This window comes from Myxocyprinus asiaticus, chromosome 37 (assembly GCF_019703515.2).
Source record: "Myxocyprinus asiaticus isolate MX2 ecotype Aquarium Trade chromosome 37, UBuf_Myxa_2, whole genome shotgun sequence".
In the NCBI taxonomy this organism is placed as follows: Eukaryota; Metazoa; Chordata; class Actinopteri; order Cypriniformes; family Catostomidae; genus Myxocyprinus; species Myxocyprinus asiaticus.
The window spans coordinates 38,550,375-38,574,207 of NC_059380.1; the positions used below are offsets into that span (position 1 = coordinate 38,550,375).

The following is a 23,833-nucleotide window of genomic DNA, read 5'->3' on the forward strand; positions in this document are numbered from 1 at the left end:
GCTATGTTCATTTGTCTTTGTTTAGATTATTATAGTTTTAAACATGTTATAATTTGTATTTATAAAATGGATTATCATAGTTTAATATTGAAAGACTGGGTCTGGGATAAGGCTGTGACCTTCATATAAAAAAGAAGAAAAAAACACCCATACATGTGTACAGTCTCTCTCTTTCCCACACCTGATTCTTTGACTCTCTTAGCATAGATAAGCAGCTTTAAAGGGTGAATTATCCAGTTTAATGCATTCACTCTATCAAAGGGGTGTGTAACACAGCTGTGCATGTAGCAGCTCTTAGTTAAGCGTGATTAGTATGATTTGCATAATGGCTTTTTTCATTTCACAAGAGTTAGCACTTGTGTTCGTTAGTGCGTTTCGATATGTGGTATTGCTTGCCAACTTCTGGCAAGCCTCTGTTTCCAGGTCTCTAAGGAAAGTGTGTGGGATATTGGACTAATCCACCAGGGAATTCTTCGGTGTTACACCAAAGCATGCAATTACTGCCAGGATCAACTAAATGACAAGGAGATCCTTGATTTCAAAGTGAAACATCTTGATTTTTTAATGAGTTCTGTGCAATTTTTCTGAAAATTTTGCTATTTTAGTTTGGCCTTAATCAAAATGCAATTGCTTTCTGCCACTCAGCATTCCACAGGAGATTGTAATGAGACTTCGATGACAATGATAACCTTTTGTCATTACTGGTTAACAATAGCCATGGGGGCCTGGGTAGCTCAGCAAGTAAAGACGCTGACTACCACACCTGGAGTCACAAGTTCGAATCCAGGGCGTGCTGAGTGACTCCAGTCAGGCTTCCTAAGCAACCAATTGGCCCGGTTGCTAGAGTAGGTAGAGTCACGTTGGGTTAACCTCCTCGTGGTCGCCATAATGTGGTTCTCACTCTCGGTGGGGCACGTGGTGAGTTGTGCGTGGATGCCGCAGAGAATAGTGAAGTGAAAGCCTCCACACGCGGTGTCTCCGCGGTAACGTGCTCAACAAGCCACGTGATAAGATGCGCGGATTGATGGTCTCTGACACGGAGGCAACTGAGATTCATCCTCCACCACCTGGATTGAGGTGAGTCACTACACCACCACGAGGACCTAGAGCACATTGGGAATTGGGCATGCCAAATTGAAAAAAAAAAATTGCCGCTTTTCCACCATTGGGCCAAACAGTTCTCATCATAAAACCATACCATTCCGTGCCAATCTGGACCAGTTGACATGGTTACAGTTTCTTTTTTGACTATGGGGCGGTGAAATCAGGTTCCGTGTGTTGGCGATGCTGTGAGAGGTAAACACTGGAGCGAGTGCACTATGGAGGATGATCACATGTTCCAGTTTTTAGGACTGCTTTTCCCTGGTTTTACTCTGCTAATACATAGATAAGAAAGGGCCTGTATCGCAAAAAGGAAAGCAAAGAGAAAAAGGCGAGGGGTTTATCATTATGAGGGCAAAAATGCAGAAAGGTAAAAGTTCCCAGACTAGCTAAAAAGGATATTTAATGACAAAATATTTATTATGAAAATTGTATATGAGTATATTGTCATGTATTTTGAGTTTAAATGAGCTAGTAATATACTTCCCTGATGAAAAACACTTGTTAAACCATCATCATAAAATCATGAAGATAGACCAAACATACACTTTTGTTTGTTAACTTTAACTTCACCCAAATATTAGTGAACTTGGCAAGCTAGAAACAACTAAAAGCGCTGTAAGTTACCTTGGCATTGGCAAATTGACCCAACGCTAAACTCCGCCCCCCATGGCTACTGTTGCACGCTCTGACAAGCTCTAAAGAACTCTCCATAGGAATGAATGGGAGATTGCCGTGAATGCCGCGGTATTTGGCAAAATATTCTTATAAACGGAATGGATTGTATCATTACGGGGGCTGGAATGAAGAGTGGCATTGTATTACATATTTACTATGGGCCGATCTGGCTGATTCCATGCGTATGGCTAGCTAATATACAAAACCCTGTTCAAAAATCAGAGAAGTATTTTGAAAAATAATTTAAAAGCAATTTGAACTTAACATGTCAAAATTAAGTAGAGGTTCTAAAAAATTTATACTCCCCAATTGTTTAAAAATAAGCTATTTATCTCATTACCAAAACACTGCCCAAATTCACAGGCTTGTTTATATCTATCTATATATACTGTATATACAGTGTGTGTGTCTGTGTGTGTGTGTGTGTGTGTGTGTGTGTGTGTGTGTGTGTATATATATATATATACACACACACACACACACATTTATGTTTGGCTTTATATTTTTTAAAAAGGCTGCTCTTAAATTACTGTCATATTAATGTTACACATTTTGCATGTTGCGCATTTTATTATTTAAAAAAAGAGGACATTTGGAGCAGTTACAAAGTTTCACATCACATGCAAATGTCCTCTCGCTAGGCAAGCAAACTCTGCAAAGTAAAAATGAAATCACTTCGGTGGTGGTGTGGGAAGAGGCTTTTCGAAACTTGTCACTATGGATGTTTACACATTTGAGTGTTCTTTAAATCTGTGCGTGCTTGTAAGTTATTTTTTCTGCTGAGCAGGCTTTTTTAAGCGCGGAATTGTCGCCTCAGGTGAGTCAAGACCCGTTTTTCACCGGTCCATGTTGATGTGTTAATTTTACTCATCAAAAAATGTATACTTTTGAGTAAGTAGCCTAGAAAATGTCTGTTTATGCTAGGTATGCCATTTTTTTTAATCTGCTGATTAAGAAGGCTATTTTCAATGAGGTGCCGACTGCTTAACAGGTTAAACTATCTTTTAAGGCCCAAACATAATCTACGCAATTACGTGAACGCAGACACACCTTGCTACGCAAGCTCGATTTCATGTGTTGTTGCGTTGTGAAATGTGTCAGCACTCAATTCAAAACCCAACACAAGTACGTGCTGCATTCTCAGTGTTGCTGCAAGGGGCGCTAGAGTGGATTTTCTGCTTATAATCAACATCTGTCATGGCGGACTCTGGCAGCAATTTGAGTTGAATCTTTTTGAAAAAAAATTATACAACTTTCTGTCCCCAGTCCTTTCAAAGGAACTTGTTTTTTCTTCGTGTCTCTCACCACTCCTCAACAGACCTTTTTGACTCTCTGGGTTTTGGAACGCAGAAGTAAACGATTGCAGGGTAAACTTCAACAGTGGAGAATGGGAGTGAATGGGAGATCACAGCAAATATTATTTTCACTTACCCATTGGCACCAAGAGCAAAAGAAAAAATCCACTGTTACATTTGAATAACTTTCCAGAAGAAAAAAATAAATAAATGGAGCACGATGGATTAAGACAGAAAAATGGGAGAAGATGCCAAATTTATTGTCACTCTCTCAGCAGATGTAATCGAAACCCCCTCGCAGCTGTGGTAATTCATTTTTTTAAACTAATTCTAGGGTAATATAACACAAAGCATAATGTTATAAACTTATAAAAAAATGTTATAAAAAAGTTGGCTAGATTTATGCTGCTAAATAAGGCGGAAACACGTCATCACAGTCTGTGAGAAAGATCAACTGTCGAACTCTAGTTCAGTGGAAATCAACATTGATGATTTTTGTGAGCATATTTATATTGATAATGTTGATGTTTTAAAACATCAATGTAGCAATAAGGTCATAAGTAATGCTTTTTATTCTGTTTCCTGCAGCCAAAATACATTTTGTATCAATAACAAAATTAAAGTATCTTACAAAATACTGCATAGGATTTATCCAGCTAAGCTTGTTTTGAAACGATTTAAACTGAACATTTCATATACCTGTGAATTTTGTGGATATGGAAAAGAATCCTGCATTTGTTTTATCATTGTAATTACTCAAGGTTATTTTGGAAGAATTTAGAAACATATATTAATAGAATACCAATAACTAAGTTGGGCAGTACCTGCCGATAACAGATTAATCAACCGATATTGTTTTTTAATTGATACTGAATGAAAAAATAACACAAAGTAAAATAGTGCTTTATTACAAAAATAAACAGTAATGACTGAACCAAGAAAATGTACTGTACTTTTTTAAATGAAATAAATGAAATAAATATAGAAATATTAATATATATGGACTAATATTTGAATTTTAAATTCAGCTGATTTTTAAATTGACATTGATTCCTTAGTCCACAAGAGGGCGCGATAAATAATAAACCATTCAGCACCGTTATATTATTGCATAGAACATTTCTATCCTGGCAGTTAAAAAAGAGCATTTCATTTTCAACTAATGTGTATAAAATAAATATGTTTTAGTCTGTTCATATTCTCAAATGTTAAGTCAAAAGTAAAATGAGGGGGGGAAATGCTTCAATAGACAGTTCACATGGTGTTACACTTGCACTGATTCCTACTACTCCAGACTCGAGCTTCATAATAACAGCGAAATACCACATTGTTTTTTATTCAGTACAGTTGTATGTAGAGTAGAAATATTCACAGACAGCAGTGGTATTCGGCTGAACTCTTGGACTATGAGCCCAGGCCAGGGGCTGTTCAATCAGTCTGAACACAACAGACTGGAACCGAACACGAGGATCTCTAGACACACATTTCCAAGTTGAACATCTTTCCTGACAAATCATTTAAACAACTCATTGCTTAATCTGAGTAATGCTATTAAGAGAGCAAGACGCAATGGCCAAAGACCTCCACCAACTGTAAGGGGTTGTTCACTCCGAACGCTTTAGCAACCATCCATTTGTTTTCTATGTAAACGCGTGCTAGACGAACGTCTTTGCTTCAATTTGTTTTTGTTTATTCAGCGTCTCGTGCAGGAGCGCTGTTTTTTAGATGATGTGTCTAATTAAAAATAACTTTAAAAGCATATTGAGACACCTGCTTTCTGTTAAACTGTATTTGTTGCGCTGTGTCTAGCCTTTTTTAGTGCAAGAATGTGATCGATCTGAAGTCATCGTATTACAGTGAGGATAAAAAAATTGAAATGATATCAGATGCATTTCTGATTTGTTTATACGTTTCTCTCGGCTGCATGAAGATATTAATTTGCTTTGTCATGTTACTAGCTTTAAATATGCAACTCAGCTGGCAAACGAATGCATAAACTTGACCAGCTGGATATAAACTAATGCAAATAGTTGGTAATAGATGGTGACAATTGTGACATTTAAATAATTAGGTAGGACTTGCGTGTATTTTTGTCACATTGTTATAACCGCTTGAGGTTAGCTTTAATGTTAGCATCCTCTCAGCCTTGTCGGCAAACCGACTGCTGTTCTCTACTAATGCAGCATCTAGTCAACAAATGAATTACTTTTATAATGATATGACAGCATGTACTGTAGTGTACTGTATACCTACCTTTTCGTTGTTGATGTTTTAAATCCGCATCTGAAGTGTTCTGCTCCATGCAGAGTGTAGTTTCATGTGTCAAAACAAACACCACAAGGCATCAGTGAAGTGATGATTTTTATTTTGCCTCTAGAGGCCGCTCTCATACTGTATAACGACAGTGGACCCTTCCCAGCCGCAATGGGGAAAAAGTATCGGTGTGGATTTTTGCCGATAACCGATAGTTCCAGAAATATGTTATCGGTGCTGATTAATCGGCAAAGCCAATATATCGGTCGACCTCTAATACATTGTGCAGTTATTCAAATTATTAGGAAAATACCATATACACAAGAAGAAATGGGCTCTTTGTAAACCCAATTTTTTATATTTTATAAATGACTTTGAATTATACATAAATCTTTTGGAACAAACTAAAAACAAAGCACTGAAAACATGTAATGTTTTAAAATAACTACATTTTGTATAATAATTTTTGTCTGGCAGCATTAATGTTGTAAATAATGTGCCTGTTTAATACCTCTTGTTCTTGTGGCATTGTATAATAAAAAAATAAATACACTATTGACTCATCTACCACATCCAGTTTCGTGGTCAGGCCTAAAAAATCTATTGCTAAATCTATTATAAAATCTTGTGGTCTGAGGTTTGTAACCACCAGAGCAATATGAGCGCGCGTAATGTATGTACAACGGGACTACGTGTCGGCCAAGCGCTCACGTCTGCGTTTGCGTACTTGCATGAATTATGTTTCGGCCTTTATTCTGTTCATAATATATAATATACAGGTGCATCTCAATAAATTAGAATGTCGTGGAAAAGTTCATTTATTTCAGTAATTCAACTCAAATTGTGAAACTCGTGTATTAAATAAATTCAATGCACACAGACTGAAGTAGCTTAAGTCTTTGGTTCTTTTAATTGTGATGATTTTGGCTCACATTTAACAAAAACCCACCAATTCACTATCTCAAAAAATTAGAATACATCATAAGACCAATAAAAAAAACATTTTTAGTGAATTGTTGGCCTTCTGGAAAGTATGTTCATTTACTGTATATGTACTCAATACTTGGTAGGGGCTCCTTTTGCTTTAATTACTGCCTCAATTCGGCGTGGCATGGAGGTGATCAGTTTGTGGCACTGCTGAGGTGGTATGGAAGCCCAGGTTTCTTTGACAGTGGCCTTCAGCTCATCTGCATTTTTTGGTCTCTTGTTTCTCATTTTCCTCTTGACAATACCCCATAGATTCTCTATGGGGTTCAGGTCTGGTGAGTTTGCTGGCCAGTCAAGCACACCAACACCATGGTCATTTAACCAACTTTTGGTGCTTTTGGCAGTGTGGGCAGGTGCCAAATCCTGCTGGAAAATGAAATCAGCATCTTTAAAAAGCTGGTCAGCAGAAGGAAGCATGAAGTGCTCCAAAATTTCTTGGTAAACGGGTGCAGTAACTTTGGTTTTCAAAAAACACAATGGACCAACACCAGCAGATGACATTGCACCCCAAATCATCACAGACTGTGGAAACTTAACACTGGACTTAAAGCAACTTGGGCTATGAGCTTCTCCACCCTTCCTCCAGACTCTAGGACCTTGGTTTCCAAATGAAATACAAAACTTGCTCTCATCTGAAAAGAGGACTTTGGAACACTGGGCAACAGTGCAGTTCTTCTTCTCCTTAGCCCAGGTAAGACGCCTCTGACGTTGTCTGTGGTTCAGAGGGGCTTAACAAGAGGAATACGACAACTGTAGCCAAATTCCTTGACACGTCTGTGTGTGGTGGCTCTTGATGCCTTGACCCCAGCCTCAGTCCATTCCTTGTGAAGTTCACCCAAATTCTTGAATCAATTTTGCTGGACAATCATAAGGCTGCGGTTCTCTTGGTTGGTTGTGCATGTTTTTCTTCCACACTTTTTCCTTCCACTCAACTTTCTGTTAACATGCTTGGATACAGCACTCTGTGAACAGCCAGCTTCTTTGGCAATGAATGTTTGTGGCTTACCCTCCTTGTGAAGGGTGTCAATGATTGTCTTCTTGACAACTGTCAGATCAGCAGTCTTCCCCATGATTGTGTAGCCTAGTGAACCAAACTGAGAGACCATTTTGAAGGCTCAGGAAACCTTTGCAGGTGTTTTGAGTTGATTAGCTGATTGGCATGTCACCATATTCTAATTTTTTGAGATAGTGAATTGGTGGGTTTTTGTTAAATGTGAGCCAAAATCATCACAATTAAAAGAACCAAAGACTTAAACTACTTCAGTCTGTGTGCATTGAATTTATTTAATACACGAGTTTCACAATTTGAGTTGAATTACTGAAATAAATGAACTTTTCCACGACATTCTAATTTATTGAGATGCACCTGTATATATATTAGGGGTGTAAAAAAATATTATATCATATGATACAATGCTCACTATACAATACCATATGTATCGTATGATGCATAAATACATTATAGTGTAATTAAAACCAAGCAGTGCAAAGTTGACAGCTGTGAAATAGTCTCCTCCCCGGAGAGGCTGCGCTATGCGCTCACAGGACAACAGAGCAACAAATTGACAGTATATAGACGAGAAGATCGATGGCAAATGGCAAGTAGATTGCAATGTTACAGCTTGTCGAATATGCCAAACAACTGTGTCACATCCCGTCGTTACAGTACAGTAAACATGTCGTTTTATTTACGCCGACATCACTGCGCAAATCAGTGGATTTGCGATGCAGAAACAGCAGCATGGAGCATGACACTGAGCTGTAACAAAAACAAGCTTATTCAAAATCTGACAATGTAAGAAACCCGCGATTACTTGAGACTTATTATTTCTGGTTTTGACGTCGAAATGTAAACTGGTACTAGTACATCACTTGTGCACATGTTATGATCCGGTATTAACGGCGGCAACGTGAAACTGGCAGAAGAGGCCAAAAGAATTATGTGTGCCAATCAGTTTCTCTCAAGCCGCTAAATAATATTGGATTATGTGCATATATCGTAAAACCAGAGGTCAGGTTCCTGTTTTGTATTTTATTTTATTAAAAAATTTTCACCACTAAATAACATTGAAAGAAGTTTTTTCCTTGCTACAGTCACTATAGCTTGCTCTCTGGGGGCTTTAAGACATTAAGGCATAGTTTTCTATAAAGCTGATTTGAAACTATGTATATTGTGATAAATTACCTGTGTATAGACAAACACATTTTTCTCAAGAAAAAACATGAAAGTGTGAGTTCATATGAGTTTGTCTCATTACAGTCAATCAAAATAAATGCAGTGCTGTTGTTTAAGTTACTTTATTATAGAGCTCTGCTTTTTGTTGGCAATGACAGACAGTTGTGTAATTTATGATAAAAAAAAAATAAAAAAAAACCCATTTATGTTGAATCCTTAAATAAGTTTGAGTGAAACATTTGTGGGCGCTGGTTTTTTTTTTTTTTTGTATCGTATAGTGAGGCTTTGCATCGTATCATATAGTGAAATTTGTGTATCGTTGCATACCTAATATATATACAGCTCTGGAAAAAATTAAGAGACCACTGCAAAATTATCAGTTTCTCTGGATTTAATATTTATATGTGTTTGAGTAAAATGAATTTTTTTGTTTTATTCTATAAAGTACTGACAACATTTCTCCCAAATTCCAAATACCAATATTGTCATTTAGAGCATTTATCTACAGAAAATGACAACTGGTCAAAATAACAAAACAGATGTTGTGTTTTCAGACCTCGAGTAATGCAAAGAAAACAAGTTCATATTCATTTTTAAACAACACAATACTGATGTTTTAACTTAGGAAGAGTTCAGAAATCAATATTTGGTGGAACAACCCTGATTTTCAATCACAGCTTTCTTGGCATGCTCTCTACCAGTCTTTCACATTGCTGTTGGGTGACTTTATGCCACTCCTGGTGCAAAAAAAAACAAACAAGCGGCTTGGCTTTGTTTGATGGCTTGTGGCCAACCATCTTCCTCTTGATTACATTCCAGAGGTTTTCAATGGGGTTCAGGTCTGGAGATTGAGCTGGCCATGACAGGGTCTTGATCCGGTTGTCCTCCATCCACACATTGATTGACCTGGCTTTGTGGCATGGAGCATTGTCCTGCTGGGAAAAAAACAATCCTCAGAGTTGTGGAACATTGTCAGAGCAGAAGGAAGCAAGTTTTCTTCCAGGATAACCTTTTACATGGCTTGATTCATGCGTCCTTCACAAAGACTTGAGCCTTGCTGAAGCACCCCCAGATCATCACCGATCCTCCCCCAAATTTCACAGTGGGTGCAAGATACTGTGGCTTGTAGGCCTCTCCAGGTCTCAGTCTAACCATTAGACGACCAGGTGTAGGATCGGTGATGATCTGTGGGTGTTTCAGCATGGCTGGAATCAGGCAGAATCATCTTTGTGAAGGATGGATGAATCAAGTCACGTTCAAGTTTATCCTGGAAGAATACTTGCTTCCTTATGCTCTGACAATGTTCCCCAACTCTGAGGATTGGTTTTTCCAGCAGGACAATGCTCCATTGCCAAATACTAAATGGTGCAGGAAAGAGGGGTCAAGACCAAATGTTTGAGTGGCATTGTGACTAAATCCTTGCAGCAAGACCAATTTCAGGCTTCTTGTATTTCAGAATTATCATTAAGGTTTCTTAACACTTGTGGTTTGAGAATAATCAGCAAGTGTGGCCCAGAAAGTCATCCTTGGATATTTTGTGTATAAAAACTTCAGTTGCCATAGAGATTGCACATCCGCCTTCTCAAATTCACAAGGACTGTGATCAGTCAGTGTGGGAAGAAGACTTGTTTTTTTTCTAAATCAGCAAACTGACACAATACATCAGTTCCATCTTGTATCCATCAAGCTCTCTAGATTATTACATGGAGACCCATGCAGTCCTGGATGTCTCATACTTATTGATCTCCCTCTATCGCATTCGACCAAATCATGAACCAATATCAACCAACCTGGTTAATCAGTGTGCTTACTGAGGCATGATGGTTATGAATCATTTGTTACTTGGCAACAAGAACCCACACACAGGTCAAAATACAAGTACTTAAAGTGAGCCGCTTCCCAGATGGCCCTGCTCATCTGCGGAGGGTTATGTGACAGTGGTGTGGGTTTCACCGTGATACTGTATGTGCAGATACACAATATTATTAAGTGAGGCCTCTGGGCTTGTTTGGCCTGCTATGCGGCATGTTGTATTGTCTGACGGTTCCTGATGCTCCGAAGCATGTCGGATTGCAGCATCTGCTTTTAGCACAGGATGCACATGTGTGCGCTTGTGTGTGTATCACACATTCAAGACGCTTCTCAAATCCTCAGGACAGGCCCAGGTGGAATCTGCAAACTTTTTATGCATTTCCTACTCTGATTTTTGGACAACATTTTTGGAATTCTGCGGAAGAGTTTTAGAGGGGTCATGATATGCCATTTTTATTCTTTTAATATGTTTAATATTATTTTAATATGTATCCTTGAGGTTCACTTACAACCCCTATTCCGAAAAAGTTGGGACAGTTTGAAAAATGCTAATAAATCACAAAGGAGTGATTTGTAAATTATATTTACCCTTTGCTATATTGAAAGCCCTACATCTACACATTGTGTTGTTTTTCCTTGTGAATTTGAGTTTTTTTTTTTTTTTTTTTTTTTAAATGTAGTCATTTAAAATCATATGATTGCAACACGCTTCAAAAAAGTTGAGACTTTAAGACTAATAACAATTTGACGAGTTGAAATAACAAGGCGATGTGAAACAGGAGATGTTAAACAGGTGAGGCAGTTGTGTCATAGTATATAAGGAGCCTCCAAAAACAGCCTAGTCCTTCAAGAGCAAGGATCATTCAAGACTTGTCAATTTGCCAACAGATGCTTCAGCAAATAATCCAGCACTTTGAGTTGATGTTCCTCAAAGACAAATTGGAAGGATTTTGGGCATTTCACCCTCTACAGTGCACAATATAGTTAAAAGATTTAAGGAATCTGGTGCATAAAGGGAAAGACGAAAACCACTTCTGAAGGTGCGTAATCTCTGATCCCTCAGACATCCCTGACTTAAAAAACATTATTCATCTGCAATGGATATCATGAACATGGGCTTGGGATAACTTTAGTAAACCTTTGTTAGTCAACACCATTCGCCCTGCTGCATCCACAGATGCAAGTTAAGACTTTACTTTGGAAAGCAGAAGCCATACATCAACACTGTCCAGAAGCGCTGCTCACTTCTCTGGTCTCGGACTCATCTTAGATGGAAAGTAGAACAGTGGAACCATGTTTTTTGATCCGATGAGTCCACATTTCAAGTAGTTTTTGAAAAACAGCAATCGTGTTGTCCGGGCCAAAGAGGAAAAGGACCATCCAAGCATCAGGTCCAAAAGCCAGTGTCTGTATGGGCCAGGGGTGTGTCAGTGCCCTTGGCATGGGTAACTCGCACATATGTAAGAGCACCATGAATGCAGACAGATATGTACAAATGTTGGAGCAGCATATACTGCCATCATCACTGTATTTTCCAGGGATATCCCTGCATTTTCCAGCAGGACAACTTCAAACCACATACTGGCTGTGTATGCAGAGAGTGTGGGTGCTAGATTGGCCTCCCTGCAGTCCTGACCATCTCCAATTGAGTATGTGTGGTGCATTATGAAGTTCACAATACGGCAATGAAGACCCCGTACAATTGTGCAGCTGAAGACCTGCATAATGGATGAATGGGGGAAAATTCCACTTTCTAAACTTAACAAACTTGTGTCTTCACTGCCTAAATGCTTAATAAGTGTTATTAGAAGAAATGGTGATGTTTCACAGTGGTAAACACTCAACTGTCCCAAATTGTTTGGAGCATGTTGCAATCATCTGATTTGAAATTACTGTGCATTTTCAAAAACAAAAAACAAAGACATTCACAATGTAAAACATCATATAATGTTTAGTTGGAGTGCTTTCAATTTACTAAAGGGTGAATTTAATTTACAAATCACATTTTTATCATTTCATAATGTCCCAACTTTTTCAGAATTGGGGTTGTATAATATTAGTAAAGTTTTTTGCTAAAAAAAACCCCCCAAAAACAAATATATTTGTGAAACATTAGCATTTTACAACCTCATTCTGACACTGTCAGAATAGCTCAGTTTTGGTGCTGCTTCTCCTTAAAGACAATAAACGCCTTCTGTTTTGATTGGCTCTCTGCTCTTGACTGACCTGCTCTCTCACTGCTCACCGCTACTGGATGGACTACTGAAGTGCAAAGGTAAATTTGTCTTTGATGTTTTGTTATGGATGTGGTCAGATGCAAATGGCTACCACAGTGTGACATCACAATGTGGAGGAAGTAGAGAACGAGTTGTTTTTGCAGTTTGGTTTTAATAATAAAAAATAAAAAAATGCTCTTTGCAGTGAGGAGGAAGTTTTGAGTTCAGAAACTTACCGTATGTTTTTAAATATACAATGAACTCTTACATGTGAAAAGATCAAGGAAAATGTTAAATTCCTCATGTCATGAGGTACAGTACATAAGGGTTTAACAGAGCTGAGAGTACTCCACTCATATTGGTAGCTGAAAGGATCAAATTAGCCAAAATTAAAAAAAAAAAAAAAAAAAAAAAAGAAACACGCAGGGTGCGGGAGATGTTTAGAATATATTAAACTACATTAAAACATCATTGTTTTCCAGAGTGCATGTAATAGAAACAGGGCAGATAAGTAAACAGTATCCTAAAGGGTTGGTTCACAAAAATAAATAAATAAATAAATAAATAAAACATTCTGTCATCAGATGTCCTCCCCCCCCCCTTTTGGAACATGAAAAGGGAAGGCTGAAATTGTTGTAAACAGTATAGTCAAGAAAATGTTAGCTTTTTGAAAACATTTTGCAGGCGAATTACCTTAAAATTCTCAATACCGCAACAAATAATTGACATAATTAAAAATAATTAAAATTTACATGTCAACAGATTTAGTAGAGGCTTTAAAAAATTATTACTTCCAAATTTGTTTAAAAACAAACTATAATAAACTATTTTTCGCATTACCTAAAGACATGTTTATTATTTTATTTATTTATTTATTTATTTATTTATTTATTTATTATTATTATTATTATTATTATTATTCAGATTAAAAATATAAGTAATGAGGTCACATAACAAAAAAACTCTTATAAAAGGTACACCCATTACAAGTGAGGAAATCTATTACATCATTTTACAGAGGATTAAAAAAATAATTTAGTGGTCAAAATTGTTCATTAAATCCATTGTCTTACAAATGAAGAATCAGATTATGTAATGAGAGTGCATAGGGTCAGAAAGAGGTTATATAGACACAATTACAACATTTTAAGTGAAAAAAAAAAGAAAAAAGGAAGTGACAGGTATTCAGGTGAAATAATTGTGTTTTAAAATTAAAACATGTTAGTGTGAACGTGGGCTGGCATTCCTTTTCTCCAGAAATCTGCTCGCACAGATTCCGTCTGAGACTGCAGGTAAGTGAACAGTATGCTGTCTCGGACTTGTATGACTTTCTTTGTTATTTTTTTCTTCTCGATTACACTTCCTTGCAATTGATGCATGCGCAGAGCAAGTACGAGGAAGTTTAATCGAGCTTTAAGTCTTGATCGTGCATAGGAGACTACAGATGGCAGGATTTATGGTGTAGAAGGACTTATATTTTGGTCTGTTCAAAAATGCCTTCTGAGGATAGGTCGAATGCCATTGTAAAACACCATTGCGTGTGTTGTACAGATCACAATGCACAACTTTGAATGTCACATGGATTTGGAACAACATGAGTGTAAGTAAAGGATGACTGAATTTAAATTTTTTAGTGAACTTGCCTTTCGTTTAATAAGTTCTTGTGTGGTGCATTTGTGTATTTGAGCACAGGCACACAAAGTTTTGTGACCCTGCTGTGCTATGATCCTAAAAGGAGCTGACATAGACGAAGCCTCTCGCTCTGCTTGACGAGTTCTGCATCGTCTGGGGTTACGCATTGGTGATGGAACTGGCGGCTGAGGTTGAACAAGTGTGGCATGTGTGCCTCCCATTGTCCGCTCACCCAAACCCATCGCCACTTAACTGGAGATTAGAAAAGTCATGGATACAGAAGAGATCCACGGGTCCAGAAGTTGTCCAACACTATTTGAGAGGCCTCCCTTCCAATTTAGATTAGTTTGGTTTGCATTGACCACTTTTTTCACTTCAGTCCAGAGGTTGTAACTAGTAGACAGGATTGACAGTTCTGTTGTCTACCGGGTCCCTATAATGTCTATTGGCTTCTGCACATCTGTGTTTTATCTTCCAAATAGACTAACAGCAGGCAAAATAGGGGTGGGCAATATACAAGTTAAATCGATATACCAGTAGAAATGTGTCAGCTGGTAGAAATTGAGAAATTTCAATTGTATTTAAGTAAAATTATTCTTCCAGTCAGGTTGCATGACAAATAATCATTATATTTTAGTGAGGGAAAATTCACCGATTACCGATATGGTGGCCAATATATTTAATTTTTGAACTGGAATGAAAACAGACCTTTTCTATGTGGATTTTGCACCGATATGACTATGCAAGATACTCGGAAGGCTGCTTTCTTAACCAAATATTTGACATTATTATTATACATTGTCAACAAATTCTAGAAATGAACACTGAGAAAATAAATTTTCACTTTGTAAAAATACAATAAATAGCTAAATAAAAATAAGTAGTACTGTTTAGTATGCCAATTGCCCACCATTAAAATAAAGAATAAATAAAAATAAAATAAATAGCTTAATTAACATCAGTATTGTATGTTTAGTATCAGTCAAATGCTGACCATTAAAATAAAGAATAAATTCAAATAAAATAAATAGCTAAATAAACATCAGTATTGTATATTTAGTATCAGTCAGATGCTGACCATTAAAATAAAGAATAAATAAAAATACAATAAATAGCTAAATAAACATAAGTACTGTTTAGTATCAGTCAAATGCTGATCATTTAAATAAAGAATAAATTAAAATAAAATAAATAGCTAAATAAACATCAGGGGCCGGTTGCACCAGCTATACGTACATTACAACTTAGACTAGTTGTGGCGTAAATGGGCACTAAGTCACAATTTACGCTCTACTAAATATTTGAGCATTGCACCATTACATTTATGTAGGACGTAACCCTACGTATAAACTAAATATATACGGCAGCCTCCGACCAGGAGTAACTGATGGAATAAAAAAGCAGACTCACTCAATGACATCAATGAGCTCATGTTTTGGTTGACAGGCATCAATCCTTTCAACATATATGATGGTGTTGGCATTCACACTCGCGTACATTTACGAGAGAGAAAAAAAGCGTACTTTTAAGGGGCTCTTCAGCATGAAACCGTTCTAACGGTGCCATTATTAGGTTGTGTCGCCCGGTGTCAAGTTTCAACACATTCAAAATATATATATATATATATATATATATATATATATATATATATATATATATATAGGATATTAAAATTAATAAATGTCTATTTTTCCAGCCTGTTGTATTAGTATTTATCACCCCTCATTTATTTTAGATACAGTTCCTATACATTATTATTTACACAGGGCAAATATACTATTTATTAAATCTAGTTTTATTATGCATCCTATTTTAATGTTTGGAAAACCAGACTTTTAAATATTACATTTTGTAAATGCAACGACTGGAATTGTTCGGTTGAAGGGGGTACCAAACTGTGAATCCTGAACAAAATAGTTTGGTAAATACATGTTTACACATTAACTTCCACAGCTGACAAGCAATGAAAGTAGCTACGTGGTTAACTAGTTAGCTATAAGCTCATTGTCACGGAGAACAAAAGATGGACTCTATTTACTTTCCAGCATTGCGTCTCACCAACTAGGTAACAAGGTAGCGTGAAATCAACACTCAACAGACACAATCCACCACCGCACCGTTGTCTGCTGAGCTGCAAAAAGATGCTCTGATGTTTACCTTTCAATCTGCTACATTACTGACTGCACTGACAAACTATAGCTGGCTAACATAGCAAACAGGATTTTGGAGGGCCCTGTTTGGGTCAGGGACAGGGTTAATGTTATATTAGTTATATAAAATGATGGGGTCATTTTTTATTAACTTTCCAGTATGTATTTCACAAACTAGTTAGCAATTTAATGAGAAGAGATCACTCAGATCCACACCGTTTAACTCTGCAGAACCACCGTAAGCTCAGAGTCAGCTCTGTAAACAATGGAGTCGGAGCGCGCTCTACTGGACAAACTACGCAATGACACCAATTCTGAAGCATTGTTTTCTGCATTATATGTTCTGAAAAAAGTTTTCATATCGGTGCATATCGGTAAAATATACGCAGATGCCGATATATCGGTGAAAGGATAATATCGGCCGACCGATATATCAGTCGGGCACTAGAACAAAATAGCCATAGATCTTTGCTTTTTTGTGATGGCTACCGTTTTACTGTGAGACCTATGCCTTTTCACAGATCTGCAAGTAGGGTTAGGCAATAAAACAATCTTGATATTTATCAGGGGAAAAATCTTCAATTTCGATGATAAAATTGAGTAGTTTTCGATATTTAGCCTGTTCTACATCTAGACGATCAAATGCATGTCATTAAAACTCAAACAGTTTGGCAAAGGTATACACACAATTAGCTAGCTGAATCACTGTCATGAAATCAGCCGGTTACAAAGTATCAGCTGACTAGCTGCTACCTAGCTCTGCTCTCATGTAAAACAGTAATAAGTCTAGGTAGACGTGTGCCGAACAAAAGAGCACTGACAATGCAATACAACTATTGATCGAACACAACAGCAACTCCGACATCAAAACCGTTGCTTTTTAGTTATGTATTATTTAGTTAAATGTGTTTTCATGATCCATATCACTGTCATGTCCTCTAATTTTTTTGACACAGGCAAGAAAGTATTTCAGTGGACAAAATACCTTTTAGGCTTTTGTAATTACATCATGTATGGGTTATATAGCTGACAGGCATTAGGCCAAAACCAGGAAAAAGAATATTGTTGGAAACTAAAAAAATAATGACCATGAAGAGAGTGAAATGTCCATTGAAGATGGTGAAATTGTGTTGAGATGAGGTCACATACCTTATGTATGATTAAAGTCTGAAATGTATATCATGATAAATCGAACGAAAAAGGAGATAGTATTTTGGCCATATAACCCAGCCCTATATGCAGTTAAAAACAGCTAAAGTTGTCCATTTGTTAATGGACAAAAACCTATTGTTTTGTATAAAAACAAATTATTGCTGGTAATTTTTTTTCTGTTGAACCACCATTGACAGGTGTGGCTAAAAGTTAATTTTAAACTATGACAGAAGGTCTTCATTAAATATGCTTAATTATTTTATTACTTCAAAAATGTTTGCCACTGTATGCTCTTTATCCAATTTGAGCTGACTTCCAATTACGACTAAATTACCTTTGATCTGCCAATATTATTTCCAGATCCAGCTCCCCTGTCTGCATTTATTTCCATACCTCTGCTATAATTAGTATCTGACATATGCTTCCTGTCCTTTACCACATCAAATACCCTGCTGATAATGACATAATTGGGCAATTATGCCACAATTTTGTTATGAGTGAAATCTTAACCACTTACTAAAGGGTTAAGAGAACTGCCATGAATTGGAGGTAATAGTTTGGTTAACAGATTCTGTTGTGTGCAGGAAGGCGAATGGCTGACAGAAAGGCAGGCAGGTCAACTCTAACGATTTGGTGGTTGTACTGTAACGTGTTCCAGCCTTCCCTGGCTTTGATACACATTCAGAAGAATCAAGTTGCATAATGAATATTTTACACATGCCTGCACTGCATGCATGTATGAAAGATCCTGCCGTGCACTGGGCTAAATTATGTTTGTTAAGCCTGCACTGGCACTCTGCTCTTTTATTCTCTTGTTTATAGTTAATAGCGTGGACAACTACAGTAATAATGCACAAACCACTATGGTGGCAGCAGCTGCAAGCTCTGCAAAATACCTCCTGTTTCTCTCTAAAACTCAATGGTTTTAGACCATTTCTATGCTTTTATATTTGCTGGGTTATTCAGGGTGGTTGCTAATAATGTTCGCTCTAAGCTACACGTGAGCGTAGCCATGTGCTTCCGTTGTTGCTCCTGTGCAGATGGGAAAACAATATCCGCAAACGGCATTGTGTGGGAAAATCTAGAGATTTAACTGAAGTATTTTCGAATGTCTGTTGTTTTATTGTTGCTTTTATATGTTTATTCATTTAGTTTTTTCAGTATGGAGCTAAAGCTCTGATACACTTCAGAAACAAGGTGGAAATATGCCGTTTAACTGAAAGGATGCATTACTGCATTTACCACGATGCCGTTGTGCACATGAACGGTCAAATGTGCTCCATGGTCAAATTGCCCGCTCTACGAGTTCTGATGTATACACCATTCTTTATGTCTTACATAATGCAAACGGGTGCACAAAAAAATCAGGTATTTGTCAAAATATCAAATCTGTGCAGAGTCAGACCTTACAGTGGAAATGAAGCCTAAAATACAGTACCTGCCACTGTCGATTAAATCAATCATAATACTAACCACACAGCAATATTAAAAAGGACAAAAGTAAAAAACTTTTAAACAAGGTTATATATATTTTTAATGTTCATATTTACATTCATATTTTTAAATGAAGATGCGTTGAATGGCATATTATCCATTTTTGCTGTGTAGCTAAATTAGTATTGAGAAATTTCCCAGGTATTGGTTCAGATTACTGAAATTGGTGTTTGAGTGTGCATATATATCTGCATTGGTTCTGGCCAATAATAACAGCAGTTCTCTGTTGATTTTTACATAAATTTATGCCTATGTCAGAATTTCATTAATTTTTGTTCATATTTGAAGATATATGGAAGATGTATTTCTTTTGCTATTCTCACTGCTTGATTATATAGTTATAGTTTCAGCAAGCATTATTTTTACCTATATATTTTTTTCATCAGTCAAGTACAGATTTTATGCATTATGAAGTAAGATTTACATCCATCGCACAACTGTGCAGGACAAGTTTCACTCCAAAGTAAAATTTGGGATATTTTAGGGGTTTGTTCAAATTCTTTACCTTAGGTATGAGCAATGGTAATAGTGATGCTTGCCTTAAAATAAATAATAAACTAAAACACAATAAATAAAATGAAATAAAACAGTGCAGAGTAAACCCTTCCACATCCAAACACCCCCCCCCCCCCATTTCTGCGTTTTTTTCTGTACTCTGTATTTCAGCTAGCGGTTTGCCCCTCCCACCCTCTCATACTCGTTCACTCACGCTCTGCCTCTTTGTGTCTTGCTCTCTGAATGCACTCGTAAGTTTAATCTCCGCTAAGGAGGAGGAGGAGCGCCAGTACATGTTAGGCATCTCACTCACTGACAGATGCAGTGCTCACCAAGGGGAGACACAAGAATATATCTTCTACACTGCTGCATCAATTTGTTTCTTTATGTTTGAAGTCTATTTGGGCATTTCCGTGTATTGGCACTGCCAAGTGATATACATCCAGCACTAAGCTGAGCTTACAAGGAAACTGAAAAATGTAAGAACTGTGTTCCTGATCAGGGTTGAAACAAGGACTCAAACCAGAACCTGAAAAGGAAATAAGGACAAAGAAGCTGCTTTTCTGTGACCGTTTTACACTTTAGAAGAGAACAAATCTAGGAAAAGCTCTTACGCGGGGCATGGGAGCCATGCAGGTAGTTTTGGACAGCAGGATAAGCGAGAATCGAGCTGTGAGCTCCTTGTGCCGAAAGCAATAACATGTTAGTTAAGCGAGTCAGGCTTCAGTTGTGTTCTCCTGCTGCCGGATCAGCCCTCCAGATATTCACTTCCTCTTACTGAGGTCTCCAACTAAACCGTGCGGGAGTCAAGGGCGAGCACATCGCACTGGAACTTTTCAGGATGTGCTTCTAACCAGCTCTCGAGACAATCTGCCTTTCTCTGCTTCTCTTTGCCTTTGTTTCTGTTGACTTTTGTACTTTTTAGTTGAATCTTTTTCTGTGTGACGACCGTGCGTCCCCCGAGACAGGATGCAGGTGTCATTTGTGTGCACGGACCACCGGTCCATGAGCCGCAGCACGGATGACAGGCTCAATCGGCAAAATGCCAACAGCCCGAACACAGGCACCCGGAGCAAGTTTAAAGCCGTGGCCATGGTGGCCCGGAGCCTTGGCCAGCTGTCTGTCCAGAGTGTGCCCTCTTCAAGTGACCAGAGCATGAGAACTGGCATGAAATATAGGTAGGAAAAGAAGCACAATTTTGTGGCTTTTAATCCTACAGTGTTCATTGAAGAATAATATCCAAAACTTAATGTTACAACCAAAGGTAATTTTGCTTGTACTAGGGCTGCACAATTGATCTAATGAATAATCGAGATTGCAATTACAGCTGCCACAATTAACTAACTGTGAAAAGTGTCAATTACAGCGTTCCATTTAGGTCTACTCCTGTTTTGTAACCAATCACAAAGTCTGTTTCAAGCTTTCTGTGTAAAATTTTGAATAACAGTTTTGTTTATCATGCTAAGACGGCAACTGTTTACTCTTTAGGTAATGTTCTGATCTGTTGATGTCTTAAACATCTAAAAGGTAGTTCAGGAACACAGTTCTCAACTTGTTTTGTATGTGTAGCCTACATAAAGGATATGACAGGCAGATTCCCCAACAAAATTAATATTTTAACACCAAAATAAAATACTTAATGTAGTATCAATCAAAATTAATTGTGATTACAATATCAAGGGAAATAATCAACAATTATGTTATTTGTCATTATCCTGTAGCCCTAGCTTGTACTAATTCTACATAAAGTATGCAGTGTAAGCTATGCTAAAACCAAAGAAAAAAGGAATTAATCTTGCTTTGTGGTGCACGTAGCATTGGCTGAAAAGAAAAATATTTCCATTATTTTGACTGAATTAAATTTTTTAGGGCCAATGTTGAATGGTCTGTCAGCTTCAATAAGATACAAATTGCCATATACTGGTGCTGGTTTATATTTCTTCCATTTCTACAAAGTGCCTTGATTGCATATAATGAAATCAGCCCTGTCAGTTTGACTATTGCTCTTTAAATCATTCGGAAAATGCAGCTTTAACCGTCAGAGAATAATTGCTTCTGTTTTTCTCAATCATTAAATGAATAGTTCACCCAAAATTTACTCACCCTCAGGCCACCCAAGATGTATATGACCTTCTGACCTTCAGAAGACATTACTTGATCAACTGGAGTCGTGTGGATTACTTTGATGCTGACTAAGTGTGCTTTTTAGACCGTCATAAATTGGTGTCCATTCACTTGCATTGGATGAAGCTAAAAACCTGTGATACTTTCCTAAAAATCTTAAATCCTGTTCTGATGATGAAAGAAGGTCATTTGCATCTTGGATGACCTGAGGGTGAGTAAATTATCAGCAAATTAGCATTTTTGGGTGAACTATTCCTTTAAAACCCAACTGTGCCTCTGGTGATCTATATTCATATTCAGCTTTTCCATGAAAATCCCAGTCATTATGACTCCTGCTTCTCATTCCAAAAATTTGTATGATTTAATCATTCATTACGCAAGCTCAATTTCTATGGGTCCTCTGGTGTGAAACACTTTATGTATAATGTCTTCCAAAATTTAAGTGCTTACATAAAGTGTATGTCTTAGAATCATTGTGTTATGGAGGAACAAATTGCTGAAAATTATATCATATTAATTAATAAATACTTAATTAAATCATTAAATACAAAGTAAAACCATAAAAAAATAAATAAAACAAAAAACACTACACAATTATTGATCGTAAATCACTAAATTGATCAATATATGTCTCCTGTATTTCATTTTAATTCTATAGTAGTTTGCATCCATTTTTATTGTAGCATTTTCTTTTAGTTGATTTTCATTTAATCGTGAGCTTCGTATGTTTTCATTTCCAGGGTTACGGTTTAATGTTAGGCCGTCACCTTTTCAAAGATATGACTAAAATGAAAATGGTAACAAACGCAACACACTCTCATGGTGAAATCGTCAGGATTCATACAACTTTTCTAAATTTGGCTAATGCACATGATATCGTATGACTGCATTCGTATGAATTCGTACAACTTTCACAACAGCTAATGACGTCGCTGGACATCGTTTCCAACTAATACGTGACAATTACTTGCTTCTGTCACACACAACAGCTTCCTATCATGTTTACATACACTACTGATCGGTTAGGTTTAGATAAGGGGTAATATTAACAAGTATGTCCTTAACGCCTCGTGCACAGAACTCGCACTTCCGCAATAGACATCTCATATGTGATGAAATTGTCTGTCTGAATTTATACAAACAAAATTATACGAAATCATACAAAACAGCCAACTTGTAAAATATGTAAGAATTTTCATGAGATTAAGTTGAACAAACTAGTGCTCAAATGAAATACAAGGAACATTTATTGATTAATTTAGTGATTGAATGATTAATTTCATGATTATGTAGTTTTTTTAATGATTGCATGATGTATTTAATTAATTATGCAAATATTTAAACATTGATTTCATGATTTAATTGAGTAATTTGTCCCTCCATATTATGTTAGTGTTTTCATAATGTATAATAGTACACTTTTTTTAATTTCCATTAAGAGCATTATTTTGTGTTCCATTTAAAAATGAAGCAAATTAAACCTCACATGTTCTGCATTCATTAGCAACAAACCCACAAGTATTTATTAATTTATATAATGGTTGGCGAATAACACTGGTAGATAGCTTTCAGCTGTCATGTTCATTTGCAAAAAAAAAAAAGAAAATTCTAATAACAGCTTTTCATGGAGGCGTGATTCTTTTTTTTCCCATTTGAAATCAGGATTGTAGCAAAGTGATTTTGTTGTCAAATGCTCCCATTTATGTCGTGCTTAATATTCCCTTCTGCAGGAGCGAGAGCTTGTCAACAAGTAAGCGAGACCTACTTCATTTTATTCATGCATTCATTGCATTCATTTTTTCACCATTTTAAAGCTTCATCACTGGGTGAAAAGTAACTTCTCTTGTGGACATTTTTTCTTCTGTGTTCTTTTTCTTCAGAATTTTCCAAATTATGTAAGGCAAGGAATATTTGTTACCAGCGACTTGATATGTAGGTCGTAGTGTGATCTGAGTGCCCTGTGCCAATATTCAAATATCCTTCTGGCTCCAAAGCCCCCCATATGGAATGCAGGGCTAGGATCTGATCTTCTGCCATGGGATGTGTGTCTGTGTGGACAAACTAGAGCAGTGCTTTGAGCAGATCTTCTCTAATGATGCTCGGAGCGGGTGCATGGAGCCCAGAGGCTACGAAAGCCTGTGCCACACTGTCAGTGTGTTCCTTTATGCATATGCTCAGATGGAAAGTACATTTATATATGTAAAGGGGCTGTGGGCAGTGTCTTTGAGTTCCTGTTTGTGTGTGTTTGTGTACAGTGCCCATTCAGCC

The 23,833-nt window shown here is 37.0% G+C and overlaps 1 protein-coding gene across 9 annotated transcripts in view; it reads left to right on the plus strand.

Moving 5' to 3' along the window:
* Nucleotides 1-23,833, plus strand: part of LOC127427890 (voltage-gated potassium channel subunit beta-2-like) — a 216,536-nt gene that overhangs the window by 120,803 nt on the left and 71,900 nt on the right. The window contains exon 1 of one of the 9 annotated variants that reach the window (XM_051675800.1): nt 19,647-20,619. The exons of the other annotated variants lie outside the window; for them this stretch is intronic. Coding sequence (XP_051531760.1) covers nt 20,411-20,619 — 209 coding nt within the window. The 5' untranslated portion in view covers nt 19,647-20,410. Of the gene's footprint in view, nt 1-19,646; nt 20,620-23,833 lie in introns of those variants that run through there. 9 annotated transcript variants of the gene reach the window in all.